This window comes from Sprattus sprattus (genome assembly GCF_963457725.1).
Source record: "Sprattus sprattus genome assembly, chromosome: 3".
In the NCBI taxonomy this organism is placed as follows: Eukaryota; Metazoa; Chordata; class Actinopteri; order Clupeiformes; family Clupeidae; genus Sprattus; species Sprattus sprattus.
In genome coordinates, this window is record NC_137922.1 from 10,066,465 (window position 1) to 10,084,211 (window position 17,747).

Sequence of the window (17,747 nt, forward strand, 5' to 3'; positions counted from 1 at the left end):
ACTCTACTTCCTGTAACATCCAGTTAGGCTAGGCCCATTCTACTTACCACGATTTCATTGATAAGCCCAACCCACTCCCATTCATTTATAGCTAAGTCCCTCCCACTCATCAATGCTTCATGACAGGTCCCTCTTACCAATACTCATTTATTATCAAACACGTATCAGTATCTGATGGCTTATCATTTCTGATTGGTTCCCCCTCTTGCCAATTATGTCTCCCAGGACTCCCTACATTCTTTAATGGCTACTCTGAGTGTCTCCAACCCCTTCTTTGTCCGCTGCATCAAGCCCAATATGGAGAAGGTGAGTTGTATGGTCAAACTTAACCAGCGTCCACCTCGAGGACAGACTTCCTGATCAGTTGCCTGTGTAATCAATTCAAGTTTTGTTGTATGACACCACAGGCTTTAACTGAAGCCAAACTCACCCCTTGATCAAATCGTTGGCGGTGCTGGCAAGGGTGAATTAAATTACAACAGTCATGGCATGTGACAAAAGCAGAGCATGCACGTGCTCATAGGGGAAGGCGCTGGTCGGCGGCCGACGCGCACCGCACAGCCGTCCGTCAAGCGTAGAGCAAGCCATGAGAATGCCACGTACATCAAAACATCACAACAATACAGCACAATAAAATAAAGAAAGCGACATTTCCAGCCACCAACAGGTGGCGCTATAGGCAAGTGGCATTATGGGCATATGTCCGCGCTCAGGCCGGGTCCAGCATCCACCCTATGACTTGGTCAGGATCAGACAATGTGCGACGGTTCCAACCACCAACAGGTGGCACTATAGCCGAGTGCCATTATGGGCATATGTCCGCGTTCAGGCCGGGTCCAGCGTCCACCCTATGACTTTTGGTAAGGATCAGAAAATATGCGACATTTCCAACCACCAACAGGTGGCCCTACAGGCAAGTGGCATTATGGGCATATGTCCGCGTTCAGGCCGGGTCCAGCGTCCACTCTATGAAGTTTGGTCAGGATCGGACAATGTGCAACATTTCGAACCCACAAACAGGTGGCGCTATAGGCGAGTGGCATTATGGGCACATGTAAGCGTTCAGGACGGGTCCAGCTTCCACCCTATGATGTTTGGTCAGGATCGGACAATGCAAGCAGGAATTATCAGTGACATTGCGTTTTGTGGCAAGCACTGGCGAGTCGTAAAAGTTTGAGGGTCTGCCACGCCCACTCTTTTCAGATTTTGAACAAACCCTTCATACATTTTGATCCCCCACGGCTGAAGAGTATCCTGACCAAGTTTGAAGGCATTACCATTAAATCTGTAGGAGGAGTTCGACCAGATGCGAGGTGTGGAAATGGCAAGCACCGGCGAGTCGTACAAGTTTGAGGGTCTGCCACGCCCACACCTTTGAGATTTTGAACAATCCCTCAATACAATTTGATCCCCCATGGCTGAAGAGTTTCCTGACCAAGTTTGAAGGGATTTCCATTAAATCTGTAGGAGGAGTTCAATCAGACGCCAGGTGTGGAAACAGAGTGTCGATTCCAACCACCAACAGGTGGCGCTATAGGCGTGTGGCATTATAGGCATATGTCCGCTTTCAGGTTGGGTCCAGCTTCCACCCTATGATGTTTGGTCAGGATCGGACAATGCAGGCGGGAATTATAAGTGACTTTGCGTTTTGTGGCGAGCACCGGCGAATCGTAAAAGTTTGAGGGTCAGCCACGCCCACACCTTTGAGATTTTGGACAATCCATCAATACAATTTGATCCCCCATGGCTGAAGAGTATCCTGACCAAGTTTGAAGGCATTTCCATTAAATCTGTAGGAGGAGTTCGATCAGATGCGAGGTGTGGAAACTGGCAAAAACAGGCAAAAATGCAGTCAAAACGCACATTCCACTCAAAATTGCCGACTTCCTGTTGACCTGCCACCATTTCGTCAGTACACTTTTTGGTGCGTCTGGGCATGACAAAAAAGTGTACTGAATTTTATTTTGGCTATGCCAAACTAACCCCAATGCATAGGGGTATTTGCAATGTTCTATGGGGCGCTATAGAGCCATTTTGCCCCGCCCCATAACATTTTAAACGCAAAAGATCTTAGATTTCCCGGCATAACGTCCCTGCCAAATTTAGTGCGTTTTCCCGAAAGTTTCGCACAGAATAAAAAGAAGTACAAACAGTAGAATAACAATAGGGCTTTGCTGCTTTCAGCAGCTCGGGCCCTAATAAAGATATATATATATATATATATATATATGTATTATTGTATGTATAATAAAAAATCCTAGCTGGATTAGAGGTGTATGAGTTTGTGGCATATAAAGGGGGACTCATGCTACTCTGACCTCATTATGACCTGAGTTTTGTAAGTAAGAGTCGCTATGCCAACATGCTAGTCAGTGTCCTCCACCTGACCTCACACGCGGGTGGGATGAGAACGCTTTTTTATTATCCCAGCATGCCTCACTTCCATCCCAGAGCTGGATAGCGCAAAATAAGAGACACTTGTTGACAGAGCATGGCTAAGGATCCTCTCACTGTCAACCGAGCGACACAAAGATACACACTGAGGCATGAAATAATTGCCTTCACTGTTTAATGCTCACCCAGGAGGGGTTATATTGGGTGAAAGTCAGCTTGTGGGCAGCAGCCAACCAATCAGCAGTCGGGGAGTGCTATCCCATTCTGCCTCAGTTGTGCGTGCGATCTGATAAGGTGTGTGTGTGTGTGTGTGTGTGTGTGTGTGTGTGTGTGTGTGTGTGTGTGTGTGTGTGTGTGTGTGTATGTGGGCTGCTTACACTATGACAGCTGATAAGAGCGCTCAGTCACGGCTGATACTGTAGTTGACCCAGAGAGGTGCAGTGCTGTTTTAAGATCCGACTGGGTAGACCACCCTGGAGAAGGGGCTCAAACAAAGAGCGCAGAGCAAAAGGGCTGTTGGGAGAGCTGTTTGTTCAAGGCACAGATGAAAAAGTTTGAAATTGAAGTAACTGACAAATCAGTAACTTACAAATCAAAATTTTTCATTTGGGTGGAATTAAAAGTTAAAAATGATTAAAAACGCACTTTAGAGAGCTGAGGAACCCTGTTGTGTGTTCCCCCTGTAGAACCCAAGCGTGTTTGACCCAGACGTGGTTCTGAATCAGCTGAGGTACTCTGGTATGCTGGAGACAGTCAAGATCCGACGAGCTGGGTTCCCTGTCAGGCGCACCTTTAAGGACTTCTTCAGCAGGTAAGGACACACACACACACACACACACACACAGACACACACATTAATAAACACACACACTTCTGTATTCTTAGCTTGATTTGCATGTCCCTTTAGCAAAATTTTAACCCGGGTAAGCAATCCTTTAGCTAATGGAGTGTTTGTGTGTGTGTGTGTGTGTGTGTGTGTGTGTGTGTGTGTGTGTGTGTGTGTGTGTGTGTGGGTGTGGGTGTGGGTGTGTGGGTGCGTGCGTGCGTGTGTGTGTGTGAGTGTGAGTGTGTGTGTGTGTGTGTGTGTGACAGGTACAAGATCATCCTGAAGGGCAAAGCTGTGGCCACTGCAGCCGGAGATGAGAGGAAGAAGAGCACAGATCTGCTGACATTGTATGACAAGATCAAGAAAGAGTGGCAGCTAGGGAAGACTAAGGTCAACACACCACACACACACACACACACACACACACACACACACACACATTCACACGCACCACACACAACACATACACACACACGCGCACGCATGCACACACACACACGCCACACGCAACACATAAACACACACACACACACACACCCACACACGCAAGCAACAACACACACACACACACACATAACATAAATATATATAATGTAATAATATATAATATGCAGTAGAATGACAGAAGCTGACACACAATCATTCATATAACACACACAATTCACAAAATTACAGTAAATAACCTCACAGCTTGCATACAGCTCAACTCTAAACTGCACACACATTAACAACACAGGCACTCTCATTCCTTACACACACACACGATGAATATAGAGGGGTTAACCAGTGTCTGAGAAACACAGAGGAGGAGTGTCCTTTCAATGCGCCACCCCTTTTCTTCCCTCCTCACACACACACACACACACACACACACACACACACACACGCACACACATAAGACTGTTTGGAGACTGTTGGTGTCTGAGTGTCACTCCTACTCACACACACTCAGAGGGCTTTACCTGTCTTGGGCACGGACACACGCGTACACACACACACACACACACACACACACACACGGACTCACACACATGCTGAGGCTCTGTGTGTGTCTGTGTGCTGCAGGTCTTTATGAAGGAGAGTCTGGAGCAGCGTCTGGAGAAGGAGAGAGAGGTGGTGCGCAGCAAAGCTGGCCTGATCATAAGAGCATACCTGCTGAGATACACCGCCAGGTAACACTGACTCCCTCTCTCTATGTGTATGTGTGTTTGTGTGTGTGTGTGTGTGTGTGTGTGTGTGTTTATGACAGTAGAAGTCTGGCATGTTTCTTTCTTTAGTTTATATTGACGTGTGTATTTGTGCACTGATATGTCTATGTGTCTGTTTAGCATAGGATAGGTGTGTGTGTGTATGTTGTGTATGTGTTTAATCGCATGGATATCTGCTAAGCATAAAGTGTCTACTGTTTATGTGTGTGTGTGTGTGTGTGTGTGTGTGTGTGTGTGTGTGTGTGTGTGTGTGTGTGTGTGTGTGTGTTTGCTTTTCAGTGTGAGTCTTTATTTGCATCTATCTTTCTGCAACATGTCTGTGTACCCAGGGGACATGATGTGTGCATATGTGTGTGTGTGTGTGTGTGTGTGTGTGTGTGTGTTTGCGTGTGTGTGTGTACTTCGTCATTATTGCCTGTGTGTTTGTATGTTTGTGTGTTTGTTTGGTTGGGTTTTGCTGAACTCATGACCTAGTTTGTCACTTAGGGATGTCTGACTCACAGTCACTCCTGTCTGCTCAGCTGCACATGTCTCAAACCCTCTTGTGGTGAGAATGTGTGTGTGTGTGTGTGTGTGTGTGTGTGTGTGTGTGTGTGTGTGTGTGTGTGTGTGTGTGTGTGTGTGTGTGTGTGTGTGTGTGTGTGTGTATGTGTGTATAAGGAAGTACTTGAGTGTGTTTGTATGTTGTACTTAGTGAACCTGCAGAATCCTCTAGCTGTCAATCAAATTGCTTTCTCCCAGAACTGCATGTCAACACATCTCTGCTCATACACCACCCTGTAGCCAGCCAGGGCATGATCCACACTGTCTGCTGATAAAGGGATTTGGTGTGTGTGTGTGTGTGTGTGTGTGTGTGTGTGTGTGTGTGTGTGTGTGTGTGTATGTGTGTGTGTGTTTGTGTGCGTGTGCGTGTGCGTGTGCGTGTGCGTGTGCGTGTGCGTGTGCGTGTGCGCGTGAGTGTGCGTGTGCGCGTGAGTGTGAGTGTGTGTGTGTTTGTGCATTCGTGTCTCTGTGTGTATGTGTGTGCACGCCTGGTTGTGTGTATCAGTGTATACATCTGTGATAACTGCCAGAACAAAGCAGGATTGTTGAGTTCAGGCTTAGAGCAGCAGATCTCATCCTTCGCTGTTGTAAAATACATGGATGTGTTATGGAGTTGCACCTTCAGCTATTGCCGCAAGCAGCTCCTGTCACATTTAGTTTTGTGTTGTATTTTAACAGGAAGTACTATAAGAAGGCCAGAGCTAGCATCATCACCATCCAGAAGAACCTCCGGGCGTGTCTGGGGAGACGCACGTTTGAGCGGAAGCGCTCCGCCACGCTGGTCCTCCAGAAGCACCGCCGCGGACAGCTGGCCAGGACGAGGTGCCGCAAGCTGCGAGAGGAGAAGAGGAAGAGGGAGGAGGAGGAGAGGAAGAAGAAGGGGGAGGAGGAGACCAAGACGACGGAGGGAGAGGGGCAAACACAGGAAGGTGTCACAGCCAGACAGGAAGGGGAGGAGAAAGGAGCCGAAGCGAAGGTAAGGGACTGACACAGAAGGTGATGCTGGAATGGATTTGGTCTGGCTTGGTTATCCCTATACCAAATTCTTCTCTTACTGCTCTATTATCTACTTTCTGGTGGCATCTGTCTTTATGGACATTGTCTTGCACAGCAGAATGTATATTACACACCATAAATTAAGCAGCAACGATGAGGGAATTTGGAAGAATTGTGCATGAGAACAAAAACTAATCTAAGGGCTTTTGAAGATAGAGCGCTATCAAAAGCCAGTGAGGTTTAATGCTGTTTTGAAATGCAAGTAGTCCGTCGTTAACCAAACCAAACCCACCCCATTACCCCAATATTAAATATACGTTGTAGTTAACAGAGTTTCATCAGATAGTATGTTTATAATTTGAGGCATCTGTAGATAGTTTATAGGGGGCCATTCAAATAAAGTGGGACCCAGTTTTGAAATGCATGTAGTCATTTGTCGCTTTGAATGTTGGTTGACTTACTCACCGCCTGTATTTCCCTGTGTTCCCCTGTTTGATAGGGTAGATACAGACACCGATATATTGTATGCAGCAGGGTTTTTGGTGTGTGTGTGTGTGTTTGTACATGTATAGGTTTCTGTCCTGGGCTCAGGGCCAGCTTTTGTTCAACATACACACACACACACACACATACTTGTCATCGTTGACATACATACCAGTTTTCTGACAGAGATGTAGGCCTGTATGTGGGAATGTAGCGGACAGGAACAGGGTTGGTTGTCTGCACAGGTGGTCCTGCTGTTTGCTTTGGACTCCTGTCTCTTTCTAGTTCTCCATCTCTGGATTCCTTTGCCCTATTGTGTCTAATCTTGTTTTTTTGTTATTTTAATCTATTTTCTTTTTTTCTTTTCTTTCTTTGTATCCGACCCTTTCTCCACCTGCCTGTTCTGTACCACTGGAATCTCTCTTCTTCTCTTCTCTTTGCATGCCCGTAACCAGCTTCGAGGTCACCGAGGTCCATACCTTGGTAATTTAGTTAGATCTGAAAATGAAACTTGAAGCTAAAAACAACTGGATACAAATCAGCTGTAGAGAACTTCTTCCTCGAGACAAGGGCATGCTTAATTCATTTTGGACGTATTTAGTGTCGACTGAGAGAGTTAATCAGCACTTCTACGTAAAGCAGTTGGAATTTTAGACGGACGTTGGTAGCAGCAGATGGCTTGTGTCTGAACTTGTAGTATACCATATTCAGTAAGACAATGTGCATTATGCCGTGATCTGTAAGAAACGTTTAAAACAGTTCCGTTGTGTGGAGTAAAGCTAGTTGTATAAAAAATGTTAAATATGTGTACGCTGGCCATCATGAAGGCTACGTTATTTATTTCGTATTAGGTGGCTCTAACGTTTCACACAGTGCTATCGCTGAAAAACAGATTAAAAGGTGACGATTTCAATAACAGTAGGTCTACCAAACATTTCAATGCCAAATTTGGTAATGAAAATGATGACTTTAGATGGTAATGGTGTTACATCATAATTTTTTAAATAGCTAGCTAAGGTTATAAATAGCCTTACCTAATTATCAAACATGACCACACCGTAGACCTATGTATTTTGATGATCTAGATAACGATTTATTATTAACTCAGCAATGCATATTAATAAGAAAGCTTGAGACTTACATTACAATAAACTATCAACAATGTCATTTTTAGAAAACACCCACTCACCCACCTACCCCGGTCAAGTAAAACATAAATAAAATGTGTTTCTTGTAAAAAGCAACCTGCTTACGGCCCTGCTTCTTTGTGTTGGGTCTCTATATTTCTCTTTTCTCCCTTCTCCAGTCCCTGCTGTTTTGTGTTAGTAGATTACATCTCTACCCTCGATCCCTTGCGTTCAGCTGATGTTCTTCTACTTCTACCTTTTTGTCTTTATCCCTTTCTTCTTTTCTCTGTTTTCTCATTCCATCCACTTTTTTCATTCCATCTCCTCAGACTTTCACTCTTCCCTCTTTCTATGCTTACCTCTCTCCTTTTACGCTTTCCCTCCCTTCTGCTTTCTCTCCATTCCTCCTCTCCCTCAGCAATGCTGTTTTTTAAATTCATGTTTTTAAAAGTTTTTCTCTCTCTCCCCCTTTTTCTCTCCCCTTTAATTAGTGCTATAGATTGATTAAAAAGTCGTAGATAGTTATATAAAGCCTAAAGTATCTCTTTCTCCGCTCTCTGTTGTTTCAGTCTGAGCGTCCCCTCTCCGTTGAAGACGAGGCCCTCCGGATGGAGGAGATTCTGCGTATTGAGCGTGAGATCGACCGTCTGCAGAAGCAGCGCGAGGACGGCGTGTCTCTGCTGTGCGAGAGTTCCCGTCAGGAGCTGCGTCTGCGTCGCGATGCTGAGGTGCTACGCCTGAAGAAGGACACCTCGCGCAAGGACCTCATCAGCTTCCGAAGTGCAGACTTTGCGTTGCTCGCTGAGGCCAGCACGCCCGGTCAGCTGCCGGGGCCTGCTCCACCTGCACCGGGGACACCCACCGAGGCCAAGACCACTAGCACTGCAACTACCACGGCAACCAGGGTGAAGACCTCAGAAGAAGAAGTGGATGAGGGTTTCCATGCCGACGACGAGTGCATCCCCTTGCCGGACATTCCGCCTCCGGCCGCTGCCCCTCTGGACCAGGAGATTCTGGCCACCCTGCCACCTCCCCCAGCTGCGTTTGCAGAAGGCACAGTGACGTCCTCTGGTGGTGGTGAAGGTGGCAGCGGCACACCCCCACCTCTGCTTCCAGGTGGAGCAGCTGCACCTCCTCCACCTCCTCCACCTCCCCCACCTCCTCCACCCTTACCTGGGGAGGCTAAGCCAGAGCAGCCCCCTGCCTCCACCGGTGATGGGGAGAAGGAGGACCAGGCGGACAGGAGCAGCAGGCTGACACAGGCTGAGTCACTCCCCGACACGGAAGAGCCTATCTACAGCCTGCCCGTGGACACAGAGTCAGACTACGACCAGGATGAGATGGAGGAGGCCCAGGCGGGCAGTAACGCAGACGCGGGCAGTGCCATCGTCATGACGGAGGAGGAGGTCCGCAAGTCTACCTGCACCAACGCCAGCCTGGACTCCTATAGAGGCAGCTCCGACTCGGTGAGGACAACGCAAACACACACACACACACACACACACACACACACACACACACACACACACACACACACACACACACACACACACACACACACACTTGAATGTACACACACACACACACACACACACACACACTTGAATGTACACACAGGCAAACACTATACACCTATACACCCTCACAGGCACATACACATATCCATTTACACACATGTGTGTAAACCAATGCAGGCCCACAACACAATGTATATTCGCTTCAAATAATAATAATAATAACATGTAATAATAATAATACATTTACACACAGCACACGCACACTCCTACAGACACACATAAATAGCCACACATGTAAGCTTAAATTAACAGCATCAGTCATGTCTGTAAAAGCCTTACCTCAAGTAAATTATTAACAATATAGCGTAGCTGCACTGGTTATCCGCCAGTCTGTTAAACAATCGGAATGCTAAGTCTATTAATTCGATTGACATGACAACGCTCGCATGCCGCTATTATACCCTGTTACGATACTTAAATATTGAATGGCATACAGTACACAGGAAATGCTTATGGTCAAACAGACAGAACTCACACAAACACACATACACATACTCACACACACTCTTGATAATCTGTTTAATCTTCTCCTTGGCACAGGAAGAATATCATGTTAAAACACATACATTAGGTGTTGAGGTGCTCTCAGGAAGGATTAATGTCTGCCTGCAGACTGGCACTCTGTCAGGAGTACTGTCAGCCTTGTCCACGCCACCCTTACACATCTTAGTCTGCACAGAGTGTGAAAGAATCTAAAAACAACACCTCAGAGTGTTTCTGTGTCTGTGTCTGTGTCTGTGTCTGTGTCTGTGTCTGTGTCTGTGTCTGTGTCTGTGTGTATATGTGTCTGTGTCTCTTTGTTGGATGGCTGGATTGCGGATGCATATTTGAGTGAACATTTAGAATTAGCTTCTCAAGAGACATGAACGAATTTATGTTAGTAGTTAGTTCTAAGCGTATAATAACCGTGAAGGTGCGTGTGTGTTTTAGTGTGAGTTAGTGTGTATACATGCTGTACGAGCGTCCCTCCATTCAGAACAGTGAGAGCTGAAGGCTGTCCCTGCATTGACATGTTTGTCCTCACCCCCACCACCACTTAATGATGCTGTGTGTGACGTTAATTAAAACCACGTCCTGTTTGTAATATCCAAACATGTTTTGATGTGTGCGCCTCATTATTTGACTTTTCTCTTATTCCCTCCCCCGCCTCTCTGTTTGTTCTTCTGTCATCCCTCGTTCCCAGTATGTGGAGAGTGATGACGAGCATGATGGTTACGTGGACACAGATGAGGAGCTGTCCTCCAATGGTAAAGTCCATGTGCTGAACGGTAACGGCCCACCATACTTCCACTGCTACCTGTACATGAAGGGTAAGTCGGACGACATTCTCACACACACACACACACACACACACAGACACACACACATGCATGCATGTATACACACAGGCACTTATACACAAACAGACACACACACTCAAACACATGCACACACGCACACACACACATATACATATACATTCTCTCTACATCACCCTAGCACACACAATCACACTCTCTCTCTCTCTCTCTCTATCTATCTCTCTCTCTCTTTCTATCTCATTGACACACACACAAACACACACACAAACACACACACACACACACACACACACACACACACACTTGCAGCACATCAAAGCGGACAAAGACTCAACATCATATCCAAATTCCAGACATTCTCATATGTTCAAATGAATGTTATCTTAAATTACTCTTTAACGCTGAATGAATCATATAATGGCTCAAATGAAGGAGTAAATTGACTGCCGTCTAGCCAGTGTTCCCATGGCTCACTCTCTATCTCTCTCACCCTCTCTTTCTGTGTCTGTCTCCCTCTTTCTTTTTCTCTCACTCTCTCTTTCTGTGACTTTCTCCCTTTCTTTTTCTCTCACCCCCTCCCTCTAATAATCTCTTTCTGTCTCTGTCTCACTCCTCTTTCTCTCCTTGTCTGTCTGTCTTCCAATGTCCCGCTGTTGTTTTCTCTCTCTCACACACACACACACACACACACACACACACACACACACACACACACACACACACACACACACACACACACACACAAACACACATTCTTCCCCCCTCTCTCTCACACACACACACATATTATTCCCCTCTCTCTTTCTATATCTCCCTCCCTCTCTCTCTCTCTCACACCCTCTCTTTTTCTCTCTCTTCCCCCTTTCAGCTGGTCTGATGATCCCGTGGAAGCGTCGCTGGTGTGTTCTGAAGGACGAGACCTTTATGTGGTTCCGCTCTAAGCAGGAGTCCCTGAAGAGTGGCTGGCTCTATAAGAAGGGCGGGGGCCTGTCCACGCTGTCACGCCGCAACTGGAAGATGCGCTGGTTTGTGCTGCGCGACTCCAAGCTCATGTACTTCGAGAACGACAGCGAGGAGAAGCTGAAGGGCACCATCGACATCCGCGTCGCCAGGTACGTGCCTCACAGGAGCTGATTAAAGCAGCACGACGGATCAATAGCTATTCGCTAACGGTATACTAGCAGCTTAAACTAACGAAATCTCTTGAAAATGTGCTGACTTTGACATTATGACAAACTAGTTACTCAACGACTGTCCTTACACAGTCAAACATCAAGCAAGTGCAACACAAGACAAAGCAAGACGGCAAAATAAGCTACTTACTAGTTCGGCAGAAAGTAAACAAGTCAGGCTGCCGGGCTGCGGCAGGCAAAACTACAGAACGCAGTTATATGCCTATGGACCCTGGTATGGCAATGGCACGGAGGCAATTCTCCATATTAAAAGTCATTGTAGCACCCCAATTTTTTTTAAGCTGTTATTTTAAGGTTAAACTGCTTATCCTAACCCTCATCCTGAAGTATAATTGTTGCATAATGGGGCATAATGTTGCATAATGGGGCATAATACACTGACATCGCTCCCTTTCTTGATCTATATTTATTTGTTGCTGAAGACCATCATCTCTTTTTCTTTGTTTCTGCTACTCTTACACCAAATACACCCAATCTATATCATCTTTATCATCTCTCTCTCTCTCCCTCTTTCTCTCTCTCTCTCTCTCTCTCTCTCTTTATCTATTTATCTACTGTATGTTGCTCTTAAATGTCTGAGCCTTGGTCTCAGTCTTCCCTCTTGTGTTCTGTATTTGTGTTCATGAGTCCGCTAGATGCTAACCACCTCTCTGTGCTTTTATCAGGGAGATTGTGGACAATCATGAGAAGGAGAATGCTCTGAACATAGTTACGGAGGAAAGGACCTACCAGGTGTTTGCAGAGTCACCGGAGGATGCCAGGTAAGGCTTGAAGACATGGCAGGAACTAGTATTAATGATATCTCAAGTGGCACTGTTAATAATGCTTTGACCTCTGTGTCTTTTAATTCATTTTGCTCTCTTTCTCTATCTGGTCTTCTTTGCCGTCTTTATCTCAGTGGCTGGTTTAATGTGTTAAGTCGGGTGCATTCAGCTACCCAGGAGCAGTTGATGGAGATGTCTCATGAGCAAGCTAACCCAAAGAACGCAGTGGTGAGAAACTGTCATACAGAGAGCAAACACCCCCTGCAGGTGTACACATTTTACACATACCCAAACATACACACCCGCTTGAAGACGTTGGTTCTGAGGTTTCTATATTTTGTGTTTTCTACAGGGGACTCTGGACGTTGGGCTAATCGACTCAGTCTGTGCCTCAGACAATCCTGACCGGTGAGTCTCCCGCCCTCTGCAGGCCGAAAAGAGAACTGCATCAACAAACAAAATATCTGCTCTTTGTGACAATATATGTATATTGTAAAATACAATCTATCCATCTACAATTGTTTTATAAAGGTGTTTAGAGCTTTGATGAACTCCCTTAAACACAGCACTTTGACCCTGGAGATGGTGATATTTTCTGATGTGTTCTGTATCATCTGTGTCAGGCCCAACTCATTTGTGATCATCACGGCTAACCGTGTGATCCACTGCAACTCCGACATGCCAGAGGAGATGCACCACTGGATCAGCCTGCTGCAGAAGCCTAAAGGCGACTCCAAGATCGACGGGCAGGAGTTCCTCGTCCGAGGTGTGGAGAAATGTCCTTCCTTTACGTCAGCCTGGCTTTATTGATTTAGAAAATCACTTCATTACTCAATCCCTGAGGCACCAAAACAAATGAAACATTGAGTACATCGATGGCACTTCTGGGATATCAATGGAATACTTTTACCCAAAAACACTTATGAGACATTAAAGAGTTAAGGTTAACATAAATGCAAGATTCATACTAAAGTGGAAGAAATATTAGTTGAGGTAATAGGACATGAGCAGAATGTCTCATTAAGAAAATCCAGTTTGAAAGTCTTTGTATTGATATGTCTTTAACGCTATGAGCTAATACCGGAAGGTTCTGACACATTTCTACTTCCTTCAGGCTGGCTACACAAGGAGATGAAGACAGGAGCCAAGATCACATCTCTGAAGCTAAAGAAGCGCTGGTTTGTCCTCACCCACAACTCCCTGGACTACTACAAGTCGTCCGAGCGCAGCGCCTCCAAGATGGGCACGCTGGTGCTCAACAGCCTCTGCTCCGTGGTGCAGCCAGAGGAGAGGGTCTTCAAGGAGACCGGTGAGTTCCAGGAAAGGGGCTTCTGGGCTGGAAGAGTCACATGTGGGGAAAGATTGGTGTGGAGACTTTAAATTAAGGTTCTATGGTATACTGCTACAATGTAAATAAATACAGTTGAATCAAATTAAAGCTGAGTCAGGTCATTCTAAATTATATCGTTATATTCTATATTCTATTATTCTATTAAGTATTTATATTTAAAAGCAATGTGTGTTGCATCAAAGGAGACTTCATGCAAGACTGGTTTCCCTACAAGTCAATCACACGTGGATGGCACACTTAATGGAAATGGGGGACTGCTAAGTGCCTATGTCTGTCAGAACCTAGAGAGGACTACTTACACAGCTGCTCTAACCTGGGTATTGGTGTGTGTGCGTCTGTGTGTACACGCTTCAGGCTACTGGAACACCACTGTTCACGGCAGGAAGCACTCCTACCGCCTCTACACTAAGATGCTGAATGAGGCCATGAGGTGGGCGTCCGCCGTCCAGGGGGTCATCGACAACAAAGTGCCCATTGAGACGCCCACGCAGCAGCTTATCAGGGACATCAAGGTACAGCGGCAGCCTGTTCGCCTTCACAAAGGAGGACTATCTATTTGTGGCTCCATCATTGGTTTCCATCCTACAGGTTTGAGTAGGTCCTGAGGAAGGGTGATGTGATAGGATTACCTCTACATTCTATTTTGTACAGGTGTCGTTTGATTGGAGTTTATTGAATAACCTGTGCCTAATCATTTGAACACGGGGGTAAAAAGGTCTTCTTGTTTCTTCTTGTAAACTAGGGCACTGTCAACACTAAAGGTCGTTCCCCAGATGAAGATTGGGCCTGAATCTGGCCTGAATTTTATTTTTAGGGGGGAAATCCGCAATGAAAGTTATTTGGCATTTAATCCTTTTCTAGCAGACTAGTAGATTTCAGTAAATTGGTTCAGTATGAACATGTTGGCCAAACACCTACAGATGTTGATTGGTGGCCTTTGAACTCTGACCTCTGTTGACCTCTGACCCCTGTCCCACAGGAGAGCAGCGTGAACTCTGAGGCTGTGGAGCAGATGTACAGGAGGAACCCCATCCTCAGATACACTCAGCACCCCTTACACTCCCCTCTCCTGCCCCTGCCTTATGGAGAGGTCAACGTCAGCCGTGAGTTTTAGCACACCCCTATGTTCTGATCAGGGTCAAAGGTCAAGAACCTAATATCCCTCTGTAATTTACAATCTCTGGAGCTGTATCAGAATCATGAGTACTCTTTAGATTTTAGTTTAGGAATAGCATTGTTCAAGTTTTAGTCAAATTAGAAATATAAATGTACAGTCATATATATTTTAGTATATGTAGTTAGTTAGAATTAAATTCAAATTCAAATTAGTTAGAATTAATTTGTTAAAATCTCTCTTCTGTAGTCCAAAAGGAGCAGGGCTACTCCAGCCTCCAGGATGAGGCGGTGAAGATGTTTAACTCGCAGCAGGAGATGGAGACTGTGCCCGACCCGGTGCCCATCATCCAGGGCATCCTGCAGACGTGCCAGGACCTGCGCCCGCTCCGCGACGAGGTTTACTGCCAGGTCATCAAGCAGACTAATCACGTGCCCCACCCAAGCAGCCCAGCCAATCGCGCGCTCTGGCACCTGCTCACCTGCATGAGCTGCACCTTCCTGCCCAGCCGAGCCATCTTGCGCTACCTGCGCTTCCACCTGAAGAGGTATGTTTCACCTGTTTGACCTGCATATACACCTTGACGGGCACAACCTGTGCTATCTGTGCTCCCACCTCCTCTGTCACATTGGGACCATGTTGGAGTGTCATGACCTAGACAGGGTCCCTACTCAGGGTCCATTTGGATTGATAGATTGTATGTGAGGGTGCGGCCTCAAAAGAATGCACTTCAAGAATCCTTTTTTATTACCACTGCAATGCATCTTTGCCTCCTTGACATCAGCCAGGATATATTCTATCTCTGTACCCACTATCATATATATATTGAATTACTTCTTATGGTTTTATATATAATGTCTATCATTATATATTTTATATCTTATCAGTCTTATGGATGAATTGAGTTACATGGATAACATCAGGGTCTCTACCTTTATATGTCAGGATCTCCCAGCGTTTCCCTGGGACGGAGATTGAGAAGTATGCCCAGTTCATTGGGGATTCTCTGAAGAAGACCAAGTCCAGGGAGTACGTGCCGTCCCAGGAGGAGATCGGCGCCCTGCTGGTGAGACAGGAGATGACCACCACTGTGTACTGTCATGGAGGAGGCTCCTGCAAGATCTCCATCAACTCACACACTACGGCTGGAGAGGTGAGGGTCAAACACGAGAATGAGAGACAGAGAGTGGCTGGGGCTACTGTGCAATGCACCATACAGCTGATGGTTCCTTGTTTTGGCCAGAGCTGGCAATACTATTCTATTTCTCATCTGCTCCCTGGGCCATGGCTGGTCCCGCTGTCTAACCCACTGCATGTTTGCGTGTGTGTGTGTGCGTGTGTGTGTGTGTACGTGTGTGCGTGTGTGTGTGTGTGCGTGTGTGTGTGTGTGCGTGTGTGTGTGTCCTCAGGTGGTGGAGAAACTGATCAGGGGCTTGGCCATGGAGGACAGCAGGAACATGTTCTCCCTGTTTGAGCACAACAAGATCACTGACCGCGCCATTGAGAGCCGCATCATCGTAGCTGATATGCTAGCCAAGTTCGAGAGGTACGCACTGAAAGCCTCAGAGACAGAGTGCCGCCATTAAACATAAGAAAAACAAACACATATTTATCATTTGCGTTTTGCACTTCAGGGCAGGTAAAAGAAAGGAAAATGAAGTTGACTATGAAGTTGATGTCTAGCTGGTCTTAGAAGACAACATACCACTGCTCAAATAGATTTGGACTGCTCTTCATTCCAAACATGTCTGTACTTGGGATTGGCTGAAGTGGACTGTAATGCTGATGTTTGATTGGAGCAGGTTGGCAGGAAGTGAAGAGGAGGATGAGGAAGGCCCATGGCGGCTGTACTTTAAGCTTTACTGCTTCCTGGACGTAGAGAGCATGCCCAAGGAGGGGGTGGAGTTTGCCTTCATGTTTGAGCAGGTGGGTGGAGCTATAAAGTGTGAGACCATTCTCTCACTGCGACTGCCTCTTGTACTCCCTTTAACTTTGTTTTACTCTCTCTCTCTCTCATTTTATCTTCTTTATATCCTTTGGCATATCTTTTTTTCCTCCTTCTCCCTCTCTCTCTCCCTCTGTCTTTCTGTAATGTTCTTTCTCTCTCTGCCTCACCCCCCCCCCCTCTCAATCTATCCTCCACTTAATTGTCTCTCCATCTCTATCTCTTATTCTCTCTGTCTCACTCTATCCTCCACCTGAATTCTATGTCCCAATCTCTATCTCTTATTCTCTCTCTGTCTCACTCTATCCTCCACTTGAATTCTATGTCTCCATCTCTATCTCTTATTCTCTTCTCAGGCTCATGAGAGTTTGATCAGCGGACACTTTCCCGCACCTGAGGACACCCTGCAGCACCTGGCTTCCCTGCGGCTGCAGTATCTCCACGGCGACATGACGCCTCGCACCACCTGGAACCTGAACGTCGTCTACCCCGTCGGGCGGCTGCGCACGCGCGTCCTGCAGTCCACCAAGGCCGGCGCCGCGGGCTCTGCCGCTGGTTCCGGAGGCCCCGGGGACCGTAGCTCGTCGGGCTCGGTGGGTCACACGATTGAGCGGCGCAAAAACAGCTTCCTGGACGGCACGCTGCGGCGCAGCTTCAAGACGGGCTCGCTGAAGAAGCAGCGCGTGGAGGAGGAGCAGATGGAGATGTTTGTGAAGGAGGAGACTTCGGCCACGCGCACCAGCGTCCTGGAGAAGTGGGCGCGGCTGCAAGGGCTCATCCAGCATCAGGCCATGCTCAACTACATGACCATCATAAAGGAGTGGCCTGGATATGGCTCAACGCTGTTCGACGTGGAGGTGAGAGAAAACTTAAGACTTTATTTCTTTTGCTTTCCACGTTCATGAAATGCTTTAAGGTGGTTCAG

The 17,747-nt window shown here is 46.6% G+C and overlaps 1 protein-coding gene across 1 annotated transcript in view; it reads left to right on the top strand.

Annotated features, from left to right (window-relative positions):
- The window catches only part of myo10l1 (myosin X, like 1), a gene marked incomplete at both ends in the record, with an annotated part of 75,997 nt that overhangs the window by 57,332 nt on the left and 918 nt on the right, over positions 1-17,747 (top strand). Inside the window, 20 exons of the mRNA XM_080834898.1 lie at positions 226-306; positions 3,081-3,205; positions 3,487-3,610; positions 4,286-4,392; positions 5,650-5,947; positions 8,147-9,043; positions 10,338-10,464; positions 11,324-11,567; positions 12,314-12,409; positions 12,547-12,640; positions 12,765-12,820; positions 13,036-13,178; positions 13,527-13,721; positions 14,118-14,275; positions 14,743-14,866; positions 15,127-15,424; positions 15,823-16,030; positions 16,287-16,423; positions 16,680-16,803; positions 17,179-17,679. Of these exons, the coding sequence (XP_080691024.1) occupies positions 226-306; positions 3,081-3,205; positions 3,487-3,610; positions 4,286-4,392; positions 5,650-5,947; positions 8,147-9,043; positions 10,338-10,464; positions 11,324-11,567; positions 12,314-12,409; positions 12,547-12,640; positions 12,765-12,820; positions 13,036-13,178; positions 13,527-13,721; positions 14,118-14,275; positions 14,743-14,866; positions 15,127-15,424; positions 15,823-16,030; positions 16,287-16,423; positions 16,680-16,803; positions 17,179-17,679 (4,137 nt within the window). The remainder of the gene's footprint in view (positions 1-225; positions 307-3,080; positions 3,206-3,486; positions 3,611-4,285; positions 4,393-5,649; positions 5,948-8,146; positions 9,044-10,337; positions 10,465-11,323; positions 11,568-12,313; positions 12,410-12,546; positions 12,641-12,764; positions 12,821-13,035; positions 13,179-13,526; positions 13,722-14,117; positions 14,276-14,742; positions 14,867-15,126; positions 15,425-15,822; positions 16,031-16,286; positions 16,424-16,679; positions 16,804-17,178; positions 17,680-17,747) is intronic.